The sequence below is a fragment of the Sciurus vulgaris genome (assembly GCF_902686455.1).
Source record: "Sciurus vulgaris genome assembly, chromosome: 7".
NCBI lineage: Eukaryota > Metazoa > Chordata > Mammalia > Rodentia > Sciuridae > Sciurus > Sciurus vulgaris.
This window is the reverse complement of record NC_136467.1, coordinates 104991619-105013463: the sequence shown is the minus strand read 5'-3', so window position 1 is coordinate 105013463 and position 21845 is coordinate 104991619. Positions and strand designations below refer to the sequence as shown.

Genomic DNA, 21845 nt, shown 5'->3' with positions numbered 1-21845 from the left:
GAAAATACTTAGAAAAGTACTAGTGCATATAGATAGAACTAGTACTTCACTAGTACTTTCTCCAAGTGGTAAGCAGTAACCAGTAAATGGTAAGTAAGTGTAACATGGGGATTTTGAAGGCCTCTCACATGAGTGCTACAGCATTAATACACTCATCTAATCCATGGTAGTCATCATCTCAGGTTCTTCTCCACATGCCCCACCTCCCCTAAAGGATTGTTTCTGAGAGAGCAACAGGAGAAGGTGGAGTTGAAACTATCTTGACATGTGTAGCTGAAGACAGCATCATGAAAGTGAAGGATACAACTTACTTCTTAATGGCAATCAGTTCCCCAGACTCGTTGCTTCTTCCCAGCAGGACGGAACCGTAGGTTCCATCCCCAAGCTGCTTGATCGTTGTGTATCTATTCATGGTGTGCCTGCTCAGGCCCGACACTCATATCAGGGCCGAGGCGGTTCAGTCCTGCAGTGGTAGCAGGCCTCCCCAGAGTGTAACCAGATTTTTCGATGGCAGCAACAGCACAAGGTATTCAACAGAACGTGACTATCTCCCAAATACATATTTTCAAAGATCAGTCTTCTGCCTGTAAAGAAAAAACAAGAGACAAGGACAAATGCTAATGTATATTTTGAGTTTTTATACTTTTATAATCTAAATCAGGGGTCAGTGAACTGCAACTCCCAGTCCACCAACCATTCTTATAAAGTTTCACTGGGACAGAGTCACACCTACACACTTGTAGTCTGTGGTTACAACAGCAGAGTTGATGCTTGAGACACTGTACGGCCTCCAAAGTCTCAAGTATTTACTGTCTGGTCCTTTACAGAAAACAACTGTCAACCCCTGGTCTAAATAATGTTCTTTTCCAACACTTTATAAACTAGAGATACCATGCTTAGAAAGTAATGAAATGAATCAGCTCCAGTTCAATGCTTTTCTGCTGACTAACCATTCTGAGCAAACTCTGCCCAAAAACTACAAATGGTGAAAACTGCTGACTTATGAGAAATCAATCCTAAATATACTATTAGGTGGATTTCAGCTACAATTAAAAATGTAAACGTGCAAAAGCCACAGAAGGCTAACATTAAGTTCTCCAGAAAGAGCCAGCATGTGCTCCATGAACTATTTGTGGCTAAGCATTAACAGTATTTTTTACAAGTAGACATTTAGAAGCTGAACAAAGAACTAATAATTCAACATCAATGCGTAGGGTGTGCACTTTTTAATATAACTCAGTTTTATGGTTTTTTTTAAAAAATAATATGTCACTGATTTTTTTCACTTATATACTTGAGAGTCAATCATTCTGCCTATAATTAAAAAAATAACTTAAGTAATTACAATGCCTTTAGGTAGATATTAACAACATGTAAATACTTAAATAGGAATGATAAAGGTGTATCTTTGAAAATCTATATACTGTCAAACTAATAATCCAAAGAATCAAAAGATAGAAAATGCAAGCATGTGACATTCTGTATCTAAATACAGTCTATGCAGTTTCTCCTCCAAGAAGAGTTCCTATCTATACACATGGATGGAAAGAGAGGAATAAGAAGTCCACTATTACGTAAATAAAATAAGATTTGTAGCAGGCAAGGTATATTGATAGACACGAAAACCAATGGATGGGATTAATAGGATATCTGTGTAGTCTTGGAGTATCTCTAAGATAATTATTAACTTCAGAGAGAAAGATTGTAACTTCACAAGAAGAAATTCAGCAGAAACTGCTTTACCCAAGTGATTAAGTTTGATACCATCATTAATTTCCTGCTTTCAATCATTGTACTATGGTTATCTACGATGTTAATATTAGGGGAAGCTGGTTGAAGGGTTTCTAGGACTCACAGCACCATTTTTGCAAACTTTCTGTCTAATATTAGTATAAAATTATACTAATACTGGGTCACGGCACAAGCAACCATGGTTATGCATTTGTTTACTACTTTTTTCTTTCTCATATCTATCTTCATCTATTTTTTGACATAGCACAAATGGTTTCTATAGTATCATATTTATTTATAATAATTTATTTTTCTACAAATTAAGACTCCCAATCCATCACAGCATGTCATATTCCTGTTTAAAAAAAAAAAAACCACTGGAACTATGATTTGCCAAAAATCATCTAATAAACCATGTCTTTTATTAAAAAATAAAAAAGGCAGCTTTTCCCTAGAGATAACATGAAGTCAAGTAAGTTTATTTTTTGTTTGTTGTATTTTAACTAGGGTATAACAATCAGATTTGCACCTTATAATCCAGTTAGTTAGAAGATTTTAGTTCATGTTCAAGTAAAGCTAATTTAATGGTAATTTCTCATGTTTAGTTTTTGTGTATTTAAAGGAACCCTGTCATAATAGTATGCACATGAAATTAGTAATCAAGTGTGAGTCTTTCAGTCTTCTTCTGCCTTAATTACACAACCTTTCCTCATAGGACCTATTTTCCATTCCTTTAATTATCTTTGGCATTCATCTCTGAATCCTCACATACTTCTCCATCTCCTTGATGAATTCTAGTGACCAAAACTTAATAATGATCTTTGTTGGGCTGAGGGTGTAGCTCAGTGGTACAGCACTGGCCTAGCAAGTTGGAGGACCTGGGTTCAATCCCCAGCACCACAAAAATAAATAAATAAATAAATAAATAAATAAATAAATAAATAAATAAATAAATAAAATTTAAGAGATAATGATAACGATCTATATTAGAGTGACAGTTCTTCTTTTGCATTGGCATTATACTACCAATTTGATTCTACCTATTAATAAATAATATTAATCGAAGCATTTCTGTGATAGCTAATGCTCCACTTAAGTTGTATAATTAGAACAAGATTTTCCAAGATTATCATGGAGAAAACTGTGAAAGAATTTAAAACTTTATTGAAATGGAGATATATTGGGTCTCCAAGCACAGTGGCAAACACCTGTAATCCCAGCTACTCAGGAGGGTGAGGCAGGAGGATCCCAAGTTTGAGGCTAGCCTGGACAACTTAGCAAGACCTTGTCTCAAAATAAAAAAAGGCTGGGGATGTGGCTCAGTGGTAGAGAACCCCTGGGTTCAAACCCCAGTACTGCCAGAAAAGAGACACAGATTTTCATTCAACACAGAGTCAACCTGACATTCGTCTTTACTACAGTTTGTCACAAGATCAAGGAACAAAACTCAGTTATTCTGGCAAGATCTGACTCTTACCACAGCACAGTAGTTGCTTTCTAAAATGCCATTTCAGGTAATTACATATCAATTGTACAACAGATTACAGTAGTGTCTCTTCATACACCAAGTTGAAAGTATAAAATTCTAGTCAAATTTTACTGAGATGCTAAACATTATGCAGGGTTTTGAAGGCACACTAAGGATATAAGGTAAGGGTCGTTGATTTAAATAATTCATATTTGACACATAACAGAAAGTGCTAAGAGAACATGGTAGAGAGAGCAACCAACTTTTGGGAGGTGGAGAGAAATCAGACAATCCTTCAGAGAAAAGACAGTACTGAGATACTGAAGAATAAGCAATGCTTCGTCATGTAGAAGAAAGAGAAAGGTGGAGAAAACTGCAAAATATTGGCAGGTAAAAGAGCTTCACGTGCTCACAGGAGAGCAAAAGCCTAGTGGTTCTTACCCTCACTGAACGTTAAATCATCTGGGGAACGTCTAACATCTAATGATGCCCACTTCCACCCCAGAGGCAGGTCAAGAGTGGGCACAGAACTCTGATAGCTTTGAGAGCTCTTCAGGTGGGATTAGGACAACAAATCAATGGAAGGCAGTGGGAAAATAGAAACAACTAGCTAGAAACTCAGGGTAGGGGCCAATTATGGAGGATATGGGCATCATGGAAGAGTTTGGTCTTTATTCTGCAAAGGAGAGTTCTCCAGAGTCTTTAAGCAGAGAAACACCAAGAGGAGGATCCCTATGGAGACTAATAGATGTTAGAATATAGGCAGAGAGAGTAGTTAGGGGACTACTATAATAGGCCAGCTGATATATGAACAAAAGCACTAGACTAGATGAATCTGAGATACATAGGGACAATCATTTTTGGATAGGGAATGTGTGGGCATGTGTTTTTGGCAATGTGAAGAGATATGGGTTCTGATTTCTAGGGTGCTGAATTTGAGGTATGTATAAAACTTCTCATTGGAAATGCTCACAAGGCAGCTACAAACAGCTCTAAGCTTTGTTCTATTTAGTTCTTACTAGGAACACAGCATTCAGACAAGGCCAACAGACTGCACAACTTTGGAGTACTGCATTCACACAGAACACAACATGAACAGTCCCAGCAGAGTTAAACAATACAGCAGCCCTGGCCTCAGACCTAGGGATGCCATAGTCTCATCATATCACTGAATTCCTGTTCAATTGCAGATGCCACCTGCAAGAGAGATATTAAAGAACATAGTGAGGGCCTAAATGAAAGCACAAGAAAAGTAGATGAAGAAATACAGGATGCTAGAGGCAAAGGAGAGTTGGGGAGTCAAGATTATTATTTCAAGTATACAAAGGGACACCAGAGAGAAAGAAAAGTTGCATGTATTTATAGAGTCATAGACTAGAACAATGACCACTGTCACAGTTTTCTGTCCTCCTGCTGGTGAATTAGTTCTCATACAAGAAAAAAAAAAAAAAAATGAAATGGTATTAGCCAAATTAGCATCAGATAAGAAGCACTAATGAACTCACAATCAGATCTGAGCATATCCTAGCAAGAAGTGGTTATATACATGTGAGATCCCTCTTGTTCAGCTATTCATAATTTTTGTGGTGGCCCAGATATGTTGACTCATGTCAGAATCAGAAAGTAAAGAACAAAAACTCATTGTTGCTCTGGAAAACAATAGAGGAATGGACAATGCCCTAGGAAAAAGAAGGGAACTCTGGCAGATGCCATTACTAATCTACCCAATAGCAATGTTAGCCTTCTTGCTTGGTTTATAGAACACTGATTTTATTCAGAATTTAACATACTTAGGCTCAGGAGCCACCTATTCCAGCCCCAGGGTATGAACTAGATAAATCTAAGCCAAACAAAGCAATTGTACTTACTACTAAACAGAGTGTAGTACTAGGACTACGGCTCTCGCTTATGGAGATAAAGGAAAGTGAGCTGGTGGGGCGGGGAAGGCTTCCTTAGAAGGAATCTACTCCCTGATAAAGACAGTTGACAAAGAAGCTGCCCTGCATTTCCACCATGAGCATGGTTGTGTAAAACTGTATTATGTAGGGCTTTGGAAGTCTAGTGACTAAGAGAAATCAACTCTAAAGATGAGAATTCCATCAACTGAGGATGAATAGACAAAGAGGCTTAGTCCTCCATGACATCAGCGGGCTGCTGCATGATCTCTGAAAAAAACTGCCTTTGATTTCTTGCTAGATGACCTAATTAAAGGTCTTTGTTGCCATAGTCACTATTAGTCTATCAAGTACAGCTGAATGCATTCTAGATAAAGCAGGCTAAGGCAACGCTCATATAGGAAATGCAATACAAAATTCTTTACAGAGGGTGACAGATCTTCATAGTTAGCATAGTTTTGAAGGTTATGTAGCTGTAAACAAATTAGAAGTAATTCTCTATTAGCCTAAGGTGCATTTTCCACCCACCATTATGTGCTTCCATTTTGAAAGAATATCTAATATAAATATGATATAAACCTACTGTGATGCAATAAGGAATGTCAAAAAAAATGGCCCTGGGGATCATTAAGGGTTACCTGGACAACTGGCTAGCTGGAATTGAGGCTTCTGTCTTCTCCCTAGATTGTTTCTAAACCCAACTTCCGTTGGAACTTTAAGTTCCCCACAGGGTGAACAGATGCTTTCCCATAAAACTGCTATTCACAGCTGGCATGGAAATCCAGACTGCAAATTCTCTGATTATTCCCCCTGCAGACAAGACTCTTCTTATCCCTATATGGCATGTACAACAAAGTAGATGGCCCAGTATGGCTCTCCATGAAAATGATAAGAAACTGCAACCTTCATTTCTGTATTTCCTGCTATCCTTGATTTGAAAGTTTCTCCAATAGAACCTCCTCCTCAATCTATGCCACATGAGGTTCTAGAATCCACCCTAGCCCTGCAACATGGTAGGTGGCAATCATGAATGGAGCCTATCTTGCATGACAAGTAGAGTCCAGTGGGCTCACTTTGCATGTCACTGATGAAATTTACCACAGGTAACAGGAGAGCTTATATCAATGGCCGCAAGAGAAATAATGCTCAAGTTTTAGCAGGAAAAAAGGTTTTAGCACATTAACAACTATTTTTATTATAATTCTTCTTTGATATTCAGCGGGAGACATCCAAATGTAGAGTCAGTTCTTCAAAGAAAGAAGCAAAAAAAATCAAAGATGTAAAATGCATATGTGAAATAGCTATTTTTTAAGTTGGATTCATGGATAGATTTTATTAACCCAAAGTTTTGAAATGCTCATTTAAAACAATAACCACAAATATACCCTGTGTCTTCAATTATATATAGCTCACGTTTCAATTCAGTATAGAAATAAGACATCATCATGCCACCCTGGTTCCTCTCAAGCACATCATGTCTGCTCTTCTCTACAATATCTACACGAAAGTCATTCCACTTACCCCTCAGTCGAAAGGTAGAAGGCAGTTTCTATCACTGGTTTCTTTACAACTTGGTAAAAAGGCCAACAACTATCTTTTCTATGATTGTGAGTTTTGCCCACATTTGTGTTGCATGATATAGAAATATGTGAAACACTTATTTTTATCAAATATATATTTCAAACCAAGCACGGTGGCACATGCCTGTAATTTCAGCAACTCAGGGAGGTTAAGCAGGAGGATTGCAAGTTTGGAGCCAGACTTAGCGGAAACCTTGTCTCAGTGGTAAAGCACCCTTGGGCTCAATCCCAAGAACATAAAAAAAGAAAAGGAAAAAACAAAAGAATACATATTTCAGATATACAGGAAATAGGTTTAAGAAGTTAAATTATCAATAAAGTATCACAGAAGTGAAAAATTAAGCATAAGGCACTATGCTCAGTACTGAAATGTAAGATCCAAAGGACTGTGGGAGTAGATCAGACTTCAGAGAACTTCCCATCTAGCTCTAGGTAGAACACATACACGTGATCAGTAGGTGCAGCATTTGGAGTAAGTTCCTGGGAAGAGCAGAGATGAGTGCTACAATGCACAAAAAAGGAAAAAGTCAAGTTGTAGCTCATTGGCAAGGGAGGCTTGAGGAAGTTTCTAAATACTAGTCTCTAAATAATGGCTAATTTCTCTCGTTAAGGACATGTTACTTTTCTATATTCTGAGTCATGTATCACAGACAAAAAATAAATTTAAAAAATATAAAAGTTTTTCTTACTAACTGTATTAGTTTCCCACAGCTGCTGCTATTAACAAACTTCCATAAAATTTGTAGCTCAAAATAACAGAAATTTATTCTCTCATATTTCTGGAAGCCAGAAATCTGAAACCAATTATCATTGGACTAAAATCAAGATATCAACACTTTCTCCGGGGGCTCTAAGGGGATCTATTTAATGTCCCTTCCAGTTTCTGAGGGCTGCCAGCACTCATAGGCTTATGACCACGTCACTCTAATCTCCGCCTTCATGAGCATGTTGTCTGCTCTTCTGTTTTCAAATCTCTCTTCTCCCTTCCTATCTCTCTCTTATAGGACTTAGGTTTGCACTTAGGGTCTACCCAAGTAATCCAAAACAATCTCCACATTTCAAACTTCTTAATTTAATTATATCTATGAAGTGTACTTAATCAAATAAGGTAACATTCATAGATTCCAGGGATTAGGACCTGGTGTCTTTGTGGGCTATTATTTATTATTCTCCAATACGACATCCCAAAGACTTTCATACAATTATCTAAATTACACAGCAGCGGCATTCATTCGTTCAAAGTTGATTGCATTGGAAATGAAATTGGAAGTGGCTCAGGAGGCTGAGGCAAGAGGATGGCAAGTTCAAAGTCAGCCTCAGCAACTTAATGAGGGCCCAAGCAAATTAGTGAGAACCTGTCTCAAAATAAAAAATAAGAAGGGCTGGGGGTGTGGCTCAGTGGTTAAGAGCCCCTGGGTTCAATCACTGTACAAAAAAAAAGAAAGAAAGAAAGAAAAAAGAAGTGAAGCAAGATCAGAAATCTGTTTACCCAATGAGCATAAGGGCCTTTGTTTTTGAAATATAGAGCATTTCTCTTTAACTTTGCACAGTGGACTGGATTTCACATCTCTGGCCTGAAATCTCCAAATATATGACATTAACATATGGAGTTTTCACACTGTGTTACCAGAGGCCACAAATGGGCAGCCTGGGTGCTGAATTCAAAAGTGTGCTCTAAGCCTATTTACAAATACAAAGTTCATATATAAATCCAAATTTGGGATTTCTTTGGAAAAACCAAAAAGTTAACAACACAGAGTCTTTTAGCCCTGCATACCTGCATAGCCATAAAAAGCTAGAGAAATGCTACCAGTTTTGTAGCTTGATGTGCTCTGCAGCTCTTCAGGACCTTATCTTTTCGGTTGTCAGGTGCCATTTTTTTTTCCAATAGTCCTTTGTGTCTTCACAGTCACTTGTTTTACTGGGAAAAAAAAATCCTCTGTTCCTATGCCTCTACCCAAAGTGATAAAGTAAAAGGCTGAAGAAAAAAAGAAACGACAATTTTTGTTTAAAGAAAAATTAAAAGAGAAGAAAAATTGCTTTTTCTTAGAAAAGAAGCACAATTTCTGACCATTTGACAAGCACACACCCAGCTTCCTGTAGTTTTGAGTCTTTTATGTTTCCTTCCTACCCCTGAGAGTATTTAAGTTCAGCTCCTGGTTTAAACAGCTAACACTGCCAGAAAGAAAATGGAATGTAGGGGCCCATTCATTACATTCATTACCTTGGGAATTAGCATGTCAGAACCAGCATACTCCTAAATACCACTGAGTCCCAGAGTTAACCTGAATGAATCACTCATTATAACTAATACACACAGAGTGTCTTCATACACCAACTAAGCCAAAAATGCAATGATAATAATCAGCAGATCTGCAAGGGCCCTTAGTTGCACTAACCAACCCTTTTCGGTGGAGGCAAAGTGAATGTAGATGAAGAGGGACTGAGTCCAAGTTTTCACTTAGCACTAGACTACTGTGACTTGGGGCATTTCTTCATCCTCAGGTTTACTTTCAGTGGAATTAGGCATTTCTTAATGATAATGTGAGGTGATTTCCTCCTTGAATACTCTGTGATTTTGTGAAGCTAGCATTTGTCTAAGATGGATAAACTTTTCCACTTTTTTCCTTGCATGCACAAAGGTCAATGAAGAAAACAGGGCTCTCTATGCTCTGCAATGGCTCTCGGTCAAGAGAGGAACAGGTACTCCAGTGACTCAGCCAAGCCCCAAAGTTAAGAATCGCTTCCTTTTCTTCCATTAGTACAGCTAACACATACCATTTCCAGAGCCTCCTGCCCAACCCACAGAGACAGCCACAGTTAAGGGTCCTCACCCATAACACCACAGTACCTGTCTTCACCTCACTGTGGTCCCTGCCCCCATGATGAGTGACCCTCTTGCCAGGATGCAACCTACACCACCTTTGGCTTTGTGTTTGCACACAGCAGGTCCTCAAAGATGGTTTGAATGGCCCCAATTTGAAGTTTAAACTTAGCAATTTATTTTCTGTACCTCCTTATGTAAGTACTTCAAAACTTTCAGTGCTTCTATTTCCTCATGTCCAAAGTAAAGATCAGAAAATTGTTTGACTTGAACAGAAATGTTCTGAAGTTCTGAAGTGGAAGAATAGTAAATACCATAGAATGCTGGGAGCCCTCAATCACAGAAAGGACTCTCCATGCCACCAGATCAGGTCTTTGGCCTTTGGGTAAGGCTATATGCAACTAACAGAGAAAGAATTCCAGCAGATCTTTGAAATACACATTAGGACTTTCCTTTCTAAGCGACACTGGGGAAACCTTCCTGTCCTGTGCCCCAATTCCCTCCCCTCAGCTTCAATCCTCAGTGGAGGCAAAAAACATCTGTTCATGACCAGCAGTTGACATCAGGGGCCCTGCTCATTCACAGCCTGGAAAACAAGCTGGGAGCCAGGACTATTGTATTCTGTTTTTATTTTGAAATCCTAGTAGTCATGGGATAAATGTCACAATTGTGCATTTTTTTAAGATCACATAAAATTATGTGTAAACTTGGGATTCTCTGTGAGTTGTGATTTACCAAGCCCATTTACACTCTTCAGACCCTTAGAAGGAGCTTATCTTCCTTAGACTTCATCACTGTATCCTGAAAAGATTCTGTATGTCCATCTGTCCTCATAGGAAACTTGGATTATGTACAAAATTCATAGATGACCCTTCTCATGATACTTCTGAATTCATTCTACCTTTACAGGCTCACAACTACACTTCATACTCTAAGTTCAAACGTGTCATAACTTTACAAGAGTAAATTAATTCTTTTAAAGGGGTGCTAAAAATAGTAAGTACAACTTAGGTTTTTGACCGTAGGGCCTAATTCTTCTGTCCATATACATTTTGGCAAACAAATCTTTTATGCATTTTGCCTCTTGGAGTAGTTCTTTTTTCTGCATTGGGAGCAACAGCTCCGAGGCCAAAAGAACCTTCTTTCAGTGGAACTTTCTTTGTCTTTACCTTGACAGAGACTTCATTCAAGATGTTTTTGGTTATTGTATCAAGTAGATGCTAGCAGAAGACAGTAAGCTATTCTGGTGTGCTTTCCAGGCCCCAGAAACTGCTTCATGCCTTTTGGCCCCTCTCCTCCAACCCCAGCTTCTGAGAAAAGAATTCCTCAGGCACCAGGTCCTAATTTCCTGAGAAGGGCCCATGGGTCCCTATCACTTCTCCTGTACCACCAAGGGTGCTCATGCCCCATGCTTTAAAGAAAAGTCTTCAATCAGATGATTTTCAACTATGACACATAGGTGGTTTTTGTGGAATGTGAAGAACTAAAGGAAGAACAAAATGTTCAAGAGTTAGAGAAAAATAACTTCACCCAGACCTACGTGAAACTAGATGAGCTGGGGTGAGAGCTCCCCAGGCAAATGAAGACCAGTGAGGGAGACAATGGTCCTGCTCCAACTGCTTGCCACCCCGTGTTTTAGAGGTGAACAGGGTAGATGAGGTAAAGATGGGGGGGGATTAAAATGTATCACATATTCATGGCCTATACAGATATTACACATTTAAGGAGTAGATCTCAGTATGAGATACTTTACTACCATGTATAATAAACAAATCAACAAAATCTACTAAGGAAGAAACAGGAACTTAATATAAGAATAAAGCAGAGTAGAGGTCAGCATCTGTGAAAGGCCAGTGACTATTTCAAGCTTTGAAGGCTACATGTCTGTCACGATTACTGAACTCTCTTGTTGTAGTGTAGAAGCATAGACCATATATAAATAAGTGGCCATACTGGTTTTCCCAGACAATTTTATTTCCAGAAACAGGAAGCAGGCAAGATATAGTCCACAGGCCATACCTTGTCAACCCCTGAAATAGGAATGCCACATATAAGCAAAAACATTTTTGTACTTCAGCACCCTTCACATAATGCTTATTTACTTCCAGGTTACAGGCTCATCTTATCACCAGAACATAAGCTCTGTGAGAACAGAAACTTTAGGTGCAAAACTGTATTCCTGATATCTACAAGAGTATCTAGCATACAGCTGGTACATATAGGTTCTCATAAGAAAGATGTGTTGAATAAATGAGTGAATGAATGAATGAGCGACTGTGGACCTCTGAAGGTAATTCTGATTATTGGTGATTTTCCTGTACCATGAAGTTCACCCCACTGTTATTCCTAATACCCTTTTTTTTTTTTTTTTCCAAAATTGAATAATGAAATACAAGCAACAATAGGTGTTGGAGAGGATGTGGGGAGAAAGGTACACTCATACATTGCTAGTGGGGTTGCAAATTAGCGCAGCCACTCTGGAAAGAAGTGTGGAGATTCCTTAGAAAACTTGGAATGGAACCACCATTTGACCCAGCTATCCCACTCCTTGGCCTATACCCAAAGGACTTAAAATCAGCATACTACAATGATGCAGCCACATCAATGTTCATAGCTGCTCAATTCACCATAGCCAGATTGTGGAACCAACCTAGATGTCCTTCAATTGATGAATGGATAAAGAAACTGTGGTATATATATACAATGGAATATTATTCAGCCACAAAGAATAATAAAATTATGGCCTTTGCAGGCAAAAGGATGAAATTGGGGAATATCATGCTAAGTGAGATAAGCCAATCTCAAAAAACCAAGGATGAATGATCTCGCTGATAAGCGGATGATGACACATAATGGGGGGTGGGGAGAGGCAAGAAAGGAGGAAGGAGGGACTGTATATAGGGATAAGAGTGATGGGAGGGGTAGGGGAAAGGAAAAAAAATAACAGAATGAATCAAAAGCTATTACCCTAGGTAAATGTATGATAACACTAATGGTATGCCTGTACTTCATGTACAGAGAAACAAGATGTATGCCATTTGTTTACAATAAAAATAAATTTAAAAAAATTTTTAAAAATTGAATAATGATAGTGAGACTAAAGTACCAAAATAATGAGTATTTCTAAAAATTTTACACTGATTTGGAAAACACTGGCTTTTCAACAGCTAACACAAAGACATGTATATCTTGCTCTCCTCTTATTCAACTTCATTTTAGTTAAATCATTCTCTGACAAATTCACTTTTAAAACAAAGTCTATATGCAAGAGGACAAAACCATTAACTGTTACCTTCTGAGAACTTCAAGTTTGTGCAGATTCAGGTTGAATATCCCTTATCCAAAATGCTTGCCACCAGAAGTGTTTCAGATTTGGGATTTTTTTTTCAGATTTTGGGATATGTGCATATGTATATGAGCTATCTTAGGGATAGGACCCAAGTCTGAACATGAAATTCATTTATGTTTCACATATATCACATATACATAGTCTGAAGGTAATTTTATACAATATTTTTAGTGTACCTATATTTTGGCTGCCATCCATCACATAAAGTCAGGTGTGGAATTTTCTACTTGTGGTATTAGGTCCATGCTTAAAATTTTTCAGATTTTTAATTTCTGGGTTAAGAATGTTCAACCTTTGGTAACTTTCATGGTATTGTCAAATTAGTAGTTGTACATAAATACATTACACCATAAAACTTTATCCTTCTGGTTCTAGGGCATTATCTTTTAAAGCAGTCACGAGGGCAGTCACATGTCACTAGCACTTCATTACAGGTCATGCTGTGCCTACAGAAAGGTTAAAAAGACTTTGATCTTTCTTCAAAAATGTGTGGTTCTCACAGTTCTGTCATCAAAATGGATCTTATCAAGGGCCCACTATAGAACCCCATCATGGTAGAAAAAGTACAAAGTGAAATGTGAGGTTCTACGGTGACCCTTCCATTTCAAAAACAGCTAAGATGACAAACTTAAAATCAAGGAAAATTTTAAAAGTATAATAATGAATAACTGAATGCTAATCAGGGTAGATATGAAAGCTAAATTCAGTATGATCTAGGTTCAAACCATAACGTTAAGGAAACCATCAGACTATAGAATTAAAACTTTTTTTTTTTCCTTCCAGTAAGGGAACCTAATCATCATCCAACATTCTCACTTCATAAGATGAGGTCCAGAGACCCAACTAATAACAATAGAATTCTTGTTATCTTCAGAATAGCATAGTTTTTAGTTTTGTTTTGCTTTGTAGCACTGGAAATTGTACCCAAGGCAGAGTAGAATATTTTTTAAACATGTGAATATATTACATTTTAGTCTACTAAAGGTGTACCACAATACTCTTTCCTTCTCCTTTGCTAAAAGATATATGAATATTTTGCTAATCTTGAGCCTGCACACAACTTCTCAATCAACCTACACAGGACATGTCTGTAGCCTGCACAGTGAGTCCCATCAGAAGAGGCAGATTTCTTTATGAAAGGGGGACTCTCTTCATTTGTCCAATGAAGATTTCAATTTCGAGGGACAGCAACCTACAAGGATGCTTTAATTTCCTTGCAAGGAAATCAGGAATGGAAGCGGCCTTCAGCATGTATTGACTATTTCCCCCAAATCTGTTGAACACTGGTACTTTATCCTAACATCAGACAGCAGCTCAAGAGGAGCAGAGTCTGAGCATGAATGCCCACAGAACCGCAGTTACCATTTTCAGGTGAATCTGAGTGGCTTCTTTTACTTTTTAGCTCTGGCTGCAAGTAAAGACATTGCTGATTTTTTTCCCCTGCCACAGTATTTCCTTAGAATTTAAAGCTATTTGTCTTGGAAAATTACTTGATTCACCAAATTCTTTTTACAATGTAATTTTCTAGAACATATGGCTTTTTTGGTTCTAATTAGTTGTACATGATAGTACAATGCATTTATACATTTTGATAAATCATACATAAATGGAGTGTAATTTCTCATTTTTCTGATTGCACATATTGTAGGGTCACGTCGGTCATGCAGTCATATATGGACAAATGTATTTTTACAAGGAAGTTAAGGCTATATTCCAAAGGTAAGCACAACGACACACTAGCATACAGCTGATCTCACGATAATGTAAATCATCCAGCACACACCTCTGTTTGTGTATTCTCTTAGTCACCCATATCACCCATAAATACCAAGTCACAGGAAGTAGATTTCTGATATTCTAGTCACAGCCCTTCTCAGAATGCCAAGGCTAAAAAATGCTGATGAAAGAATCAACAGTGAGATACTATTCACAGACTTACATATCGACATATACAAAAAGGTCACAATACCCAGAATTCTGCCCAAAAAAACCCAAAAAGCCATAGGTAAGTAGTCCTGCATAAATCACACACGCTCATAATCCACAAGTAGAAAAATGCTTTTATAAGGGCAGACATCAAGAGAGGGCTAGGTACATCTTTAACTCAGTAAGATCCTATAAAATAAAATGGAAGAGCTTACTGCAAGAGCAGAAGTTTAAAAAAAAAAATTTTTTTTTTTTTTTCCAAAGGCAGAAGTGTTCCTGGCAAGGTTCAGATGGAAAAATAGCAACAGATCCCAGAAGCAGAGCTGTAGCCAGGAATAACTTAAGCTCAAGTCATATTCAGTAAGAGCAGAATAATACTTACTAAGGATTCACAGCGTAGTTACGCTGGTCCTCTGGACCTCTTGGCTGACCCATGACTGTTGTCTATTACAAATCAGTCCATAAACATTTTCTAAATATATGCCACAAATTCAGAACTAGTCGTTGTCAAGGGATGAACAGAACTTTGTCAGGTGGTTGGCAGTTACTGAATAGGCACTACAGACCACCTTCACACCACAATTGGCTGGGGAAAATATTCCCCTATTTTATACATGAGAATTGTAACACTAGAAAAATTCCACATGGCCATGTGACTAAAAAATGTAGTCAAGCCCTGACCACAATTCTGCCTGACTCCAAAGCCCACAATACCACATTACCATGCATAAAATATGGCTCCTGACCTAAAGAGGCTTAAAATAACCTAAGCCAATTAGAGATCAATACAGGCAATGTAATGAAGGGCTAACAAACAAGTATCTCAAGACTTTAAAGAAAGAAAAAAGAATAGTTAGAGAAAATATTATAAAAGTAGGACTTGGGCTCCTCCACAAAGAAGAGTGGAGAGGAGGAAAGCAGTTTCTAGAGAGTAATACAAATAATGACATTTCAGTAGAAACAAGACTGGGCCCTTCAGAATGGAAAGAAAACCAAAGAATCCTTTGCACAAAGAAGGGTGAGGCTCATTATGAAAAACCTTGAAAAGTCAGATGTACTAGTATAGACTTGAGGTAATAGATAATGAAGAGGAACTAAAGTTTGCAAGGTCAGAAGAGACATGATAAAAGGATCATTTAAGAAGATTAGCTGGGCAAGAGAAGGCTGAATAGTTCAGAGAGGGAAGCTGCTTCTTCATTGGTTCACTCCTTCATTGGGCAAACATTCATTGAGGGCTCACTAAGAGCCAATCTTGGGAGGCTGAATAAAAAGGTGGTTCCAGTGCTGCAGGAAAGGAAGTGCAAGGGTAGAAATCAGAGGGAATGACCTGCTGAAAACACGTTTCAAAGTTCTTGATGATTCGACAATACAGAGGATGACAGGAAAGAAGGAAAAGATCATAAAGGGAAATTCCAAAGTGTCAGGATTGAAATAATTTCCATCTTTACTAGGAACGTCAAAAGGCAATAAGGATAAAAACAAACAGAAAACTGGGAAAGTATGAAAAGGGCTTTGATGATGTTGAAAAGTCAATAAACAAAACTCCAAATGGCCTGTTCATTACCCTGGTAGTGCCTTACACACTGTAGGTAAGAAACTTCAGCGAGAGAAATCATTTCTTTGTGATCACTGTACATGCTGTTCCCTTGGCAAGGAAGATGGGGGTGTGCTTACTCAGTAAGCTCTAGCAAGCCCAACACAGCCTTCCACTGTCTGAACCATGGCTCCCCTTCCCACCCTGCTACCATTTTGACTTGGAAGAAGGGGACAAGGCAAAGTGGAAAGGGAGAAACAAAAAATGTTCAGGGTCACTGCAGGGTTGGATCTTGGGGATGGGGATGGGAAATGGTACAGGATGTCATTTAAAATAAAAAAAACTCAGCACTTTTCTACACCCACTGCTTAGGGTTTTATAATTCTTGGTCCTCAAATAGATAGGAAGACTTTTTTTTTGGTAAAGATTCTTTACCAAATTGTAGAGCTTTGTTCTGAAACTATTTCAAATGTGCATATTTATGCATATATTAACTCCTTGCACAGTTAAGCATATGGCTGAGGCACAAATTCTTCTTAATAATTTATATGTTGACGATACAAATTTAAAACTCATTTAAATTTTATATTCAGCATTGGCACCATTCACTATTGAGGCACACCCTGAAACCTTACTCACTTGGAAATGAAAACTGTAACTATCAAACTTCTATTAATAAAGAGTGATGAAGGCCAAAAAATAAATTAATAACTAACGTCAATACCTTAGAGAAATCCAGTACGCTGGCAGAATTCAGGGTGGTATTCCCTCAGCCTAGCCCAGCTTTAGCAAAAGCAAAATTTTACTTAGTTTTAAGTGGGAATGAATGTTCTTCTCTGCAGGATGATGCATTAAACTACATTCTATATAAGCTCTTACTGTGGCTGTCAAACTTTAAAAGGCTAACATTACAAAAGAAATGGTTATTCCGTTAAATCCTTCAGCATCCTTCTCAAAACATCTACTCAGGTTAGTAAAAAAGAAATCAGAGCAGAAAGAAATCCAGTGAAAAATGGTTGCAAATAAGTACGTGGAGGTTTCTGCTCAGACAGACCCCTTGCGGGACAGCCAAGGGCCTAGTTAAGAAAATTGCAAGAGCAAGTCCTCAACATCCCCCGCGAGGCTTCAAATGGGCCAGGATCTCCCCCCCTCTTTCAGGGGAAAAGGTAAACACACCCATCAAAATCGTCCAGACTCCGGAGTTTTCATGCCAGGAAGGAAAGACCCACATGCCCGCGGTTTCCGAGGAAGCACAGCGCCCTAGCCTCTTCCTGCCCCCCATCCTTCGCCGGGCCACCGGCAGGCGCCCTCGGCTGCCCCTGCCCGGCCCCCCGCGTGGCAGGGCGCGGGGTGGCAGCCCCTCGATCCACTAGCCCTACTTACTGGCGCCGCGGACTCAGGCGGGGGCCCGCCCCTGCGGTGAGCGCAGCTAGTCGGCGAGTGGGGCGCCGCCGCCGGCCGGGGAACTGGAAAGCGGGGCGATTCCTGCTAGGACGGGCCGCGGGCTCCGCGCAGGGACGCCCGGCAGGTCCGGCGTGTCGCCCGGGCCGCGGGGCGCATGGCAGTGCAGCAGGAACCCGGCCGCTCTCCAGCCTCCTTCAGGAAAACAAACAAAAGACAGGGTGGCTGCTAGTGAGGACGACCGGCCGCTTTCCCTGGGAAAAGTTACCCTGCAGCTCCCCTCGCTGGCCCTGCGCGTCCCTGCAGCGCGGCCATTCGCCCGGCGCCCCGCCGAGGCGGTGCGGAGCGCGGGGACCCGGCCGCCCGGGACCCGAAGGCCACCTACTGATCCTCCGTCATGATGTAGACATGGAGACTGTCCCCGCACGTTCTGAGCACAGCTAACTAAAGGTAATCTGGCTGATACACGTTCCTGGTTTTCAAAAACGTAACTGAGGTTGCAGGACATTGAGTGCAATCAGTGCCATTGAATTGTATCCTCCAAAATGTTTAAAAAACAATTTTTGTTATATATATATTTTATAATTGGAAAATGTTTAAAATAAAAAAAAAATCAACCGATTAATTGTAGCATTCACTTGAACCTTTAAGAGCGTCTATATTATTAGCACTTTAAGTTTAAAAGACTGAATTCTTATCCAGGTTGTGAGGCTTACTACATAACCCTCTACACAGTAATCGTCCTTTCTGCACTAGTTATATGAAATCTAACACATATACCTTTTAAACATATTCTCTTTTTCGCAAACTTTTATTGTAGACTTTACCTTAAATCATAAGGATTGGCTTTGAAGCACTTTATAAAAAAGAATTGCTCCCAGGTCCCTGGTTTAAATTTATGTAACTTGCAATCCAGTGGGTCTCAATCATTTGCAAAAGACACCAGAATCACCTGGAGGGCTATTTAAAACAAATGTTAGGGCCCTACTGTAGGGATTTCTGGTGTGGATGTTTCTGGTCAGGAGAATCACACTTCCTTAAACAACACAATTTTAATTAACAAATCAGTATCCCTCAACCATTGAGGATTCTTTTCTAAAGTTAAATTTCCCAGTTTATTACTATATCAATTTTCTTTCACTACTTATTTCCCATCCTGAGAACTGAAGATTGGGTGGGTGTTTTTTTCCTGAAAGAATCTAACCAAAGACTGAAATCCCTCTCCCTCTTGCTACTGTTGAAGAACACCTACTAGCTAGTCAAAAATCCCTTAGATTTCCTGTTCCAAGAGGTAAAGGGTCATCCTGCTACTGGGCAAATGTGTAACATTTATTTACCTTTGTGTTTACCCTATGTAACAGCTAACATATGGCAAATGAAAATACAGCTCATCTTCAGTGAAAAGATAGGTAGAAAAGGGAAGCCTATGAATCATATAGTACTCATAACTAAAAAATGATCAGTTTTTAGTCTAAATTTAATTGTCCAGGCAAGTCTACCTCACAAATAGAGGTAGACTTAGATCAGTGCTAGCCCTGAAAAAATTACAGTCCTGTAAATACAATTCGATGACAGAATACAAGCCTGTAATGAGGCTATTGGATGCAGTGGAGCAGATCTAAAAGAGCAAATTAATAGGTGTGAAGCATAATGATGTTTTAATAAAATGGGTATTCAACTTATCTTTACAAATATTATTTTTTGAGCCTTATTACTTGCTAGAATAACAAAAACCATCTGCACTAATTGACCAGACTACCTTAAACAGTCAACATTTTTCAATAGTTCTTAAAATTACTTCAATCTTTGTTTCCAAAATTGATATTAGAAATCAAGAGCCCTTTTAATCATTTTCATGTTATAAATCCTAAACCTTTCATCAATTTAAATTTCAAAATCCAATTTTAAAGGGATCATTGGTGAGAAAATTTTTCCTTGAGAGACGTAAACCTTATAGTCTCCTTTACGAACCATTTAAATTGTTGGCTTCTTTTAAACATGATGGTACTTTTATAGGTAGTTAATTTAGGGTGCAAATAAAAACACCCAACCGAAAGGTGTACCTTAGTATTTGGATTTCCTTATTGTAGCTCATCAAATTATGCCCTTTTTTTGGCCTCCATTCTCTGCAGTAGATGCATTTCTAGGCACTTCAGAATAAATAATTAAATTTAAATTCTGTGAGGCTTGCTGAATGTGGGCTCTGGAATCCCTGGTGACAAGTAATCGATGGCACTTACAGAAACTTTATAAACTCCTAAATGTTTGCTAAAAGAAGGTAAGAGGCTATGACGCCTGTGCGTTTTCATAAAACATACACCCATAAAGATTTGTAGTGCTAAACAAGTGTGCCTCCCTTAAAGTGAAATGAAGTGTTTGGGCTTTAAGAGGTGGAGCAGGCAGGTGGGGCAGTCCCGGCGCTCAACGTGCAGCAGCGGACTATAAATCCCAGAGTGCCACGCCAACGTGTCTCCGCAGGACTCGGCCGGAGCCGCACGCCTCTTCCATTGCATTGTGGGATTTGTAGTGGGATGCGCCTCCTGTGGGCTGTTTCCTGCCCTCCTGCTGCGCACATAAGTGCATCCTTTCCTTAGCCTCGAGTCCGTGCTCTTAAGATTAATTTTCATAAGAGCCTGTAACTGCTGCTGCATTCCTGGCGCACACTCAGTGCCCAAGACTGTGTCGCGACTGTCTGGAATATCCAGTTTGATTCTCCTCGGGGAAGGCTTGACTAGGGCGCAACTCCAAACTTAGGAGAAAACATTTTTGAGCTAACGCCTGTTCACATTTGCCTCGGTGTTCTCTGGGCCGAACACGGTGGACGGACTGCCGCACCCGGCGTCTCTTCGCATACACAGTAGGCCCACGCCCCGCTCGACCGCCGCTGGGGTAGAGCTGCCGGGGAGCCCGCGGCGCGCACGGACCGCGGCGGCGACACTACGCATGCTCGGTGCGTCGGCGCAGGCTTCCGCAGCAGAGCGGGCAGCTCCGCAGCGGCGTCCGGGGTCTCCAACAGGGCCGACGCTCTAGCGCTCCTACGGTCCTCCGCGGCAACCGGCGCCCCTCCGCAGCCCGAGTACCCGGCCGCCGCTCCAGCGCGCCCGGATCTGGCCCCCTGTCCCGCGAAGATGGCTGCCGTACGCCGGGCCCGCAGTTACTGCCGCTGCCTGGTGCGCTTCTCCGACCGAGAACTCTGCTAAGCCCAGCTGCAGTAAACAGGCAGGAGTAGACACCCGACACCGAGCACCCCTCTTTTGGGGGGCGGTGCAGAGGGGGCGCACAGAGCCCCTCGACCGCGGCCGGCCGCCCCGCCAGCATGGTAACTTGGGGAAGGGACTCTGGGGACACTGCCGGGCGGGGTTCGGGGTGCTGGAGGGGCTGGGCCTCGGGGTGGAGGCCGAGGGAAGACCGGGAGCAGTCGGAGCTGCATGGCGGCCACTAGTACAGGGCCCTGACCTGAGTAGAAGTGTAGGGAATACTGTCTCTGCGGCTCCCCAGGGTTCATTCCTGGTGGACGAACTCCCCAACCGTCCCTGATGTGAGGAAAGAGTGTTTGCAGTACAGCCCAGAAAAATGCCCAGCCTTACTGACTACGTAGAACCAGTCTCGCACCTCTCCAGTGATTTTATCAAAAGCAGTGAGCTTTTGAGGATTGAGGTCTGCTGCACTTCCCTGCATCTGAATTCGGGAGGGAGCCCTGGCAAGCAGACACTTGTTGATTGCTCCTCTTCTGGAAAGCAAAACCCGCAGAGAGGCGATTCCAGCCCCCGCAGAGAGGCGATTCCAGCCCCTTTCAGGAGATCTGAGTTTAAACGCAGTGCCTATGTAGGATGCTGGCAGGTAGTCCTGGCGGAGTGGGGTTGGAGGGATCCTGTCTCACTTTCATGGCATTGAGGGCCTAAGCATCGTCTTTGAAGTCCAAACGGAGAAACAGCTAAGCTCCTGAGATTGACAGCACGAATACCAGGAGACTGTAGTCCCTACTCTGTGCCTTTCTTTGATGTCCTATAAATTGTCCATCTGAGAAACTCACTCTGGCCAGGGCTAAATGAATCAAGGATGAAATGGTACCAAACTAGCTCTCAGAAAACTCAAATATTTATTGAATAAGTGAAATGACTGAATGAATTTATTTCT

At 40.4% G+C, this 21845-nt stretch overlaps 3 protein-coding genes across 4 annotated transcripts in view; 1 reads left to right on the top strand and 2 right to left on the bottom strand.

Annotated features, from left to right (window-relative positions):
• Window positions 1-447, bottom strand: part of CILK1 (ciliogenesis associated kinase 1) — a 34276-nt gene extending 33829 nt beyond the window's left edge. The window contains exon 1 of the mRNA XM_079147640.1: window positions 312-447. Coding sequence (XP_079003766.1) covers window positions 312-412 — 101 coding nt within the window. The 5' untranslated portion in view covers window positions 413-447. The remainder of the gene's footprint in view (window positions 1-311) is intronic.
• Window positions 442-17906, bottom strand: LOC306665972 (uncharacterized protein; the record flags this gene model as incomplete). Its single annotated transcript, XM_079147676.1, has 2 exons — window positions 17691-17906; window positions 442-584 (listed from the first exon to the last, which is right to left on the bottom strand). Exon 2 carries the CDS (start codon window positions 559-561, stop codon window positions 442-444), a length of 120 nt encoding a protein of 39 aa, XP_079003802.1. The 5' UTR covers window positions 562-584; window positions 17691-17906.
• Window positions 17907-18027: 121 nt separating this feature from the next.
• The window catches only part of FBXO9 (F-box protein 9), a 47204-nt gene continuing 43386 nt past the window's right edge, over window positions 18028-21845 (top strand). Inside the window, exon 1 of one of the 2 annotated variants that reach the window (XM_079147647.1) lies at window positions 18028-18158. Coding sequence is in view for 1 of the 2 variants with exons in the window: in XM_079147646.1 (XP_079003772.1) it covers window positions 21025-21027 (3 nt within the window). In the remaining variant the exon portion in view is untranslated. Of the gene's footprint in view, window positions 18159-20336; window positions 21028-21845 lie in introns of those variants that run through there. The other variant, XM_079147646.1, reaches the window with a different exon arrangement.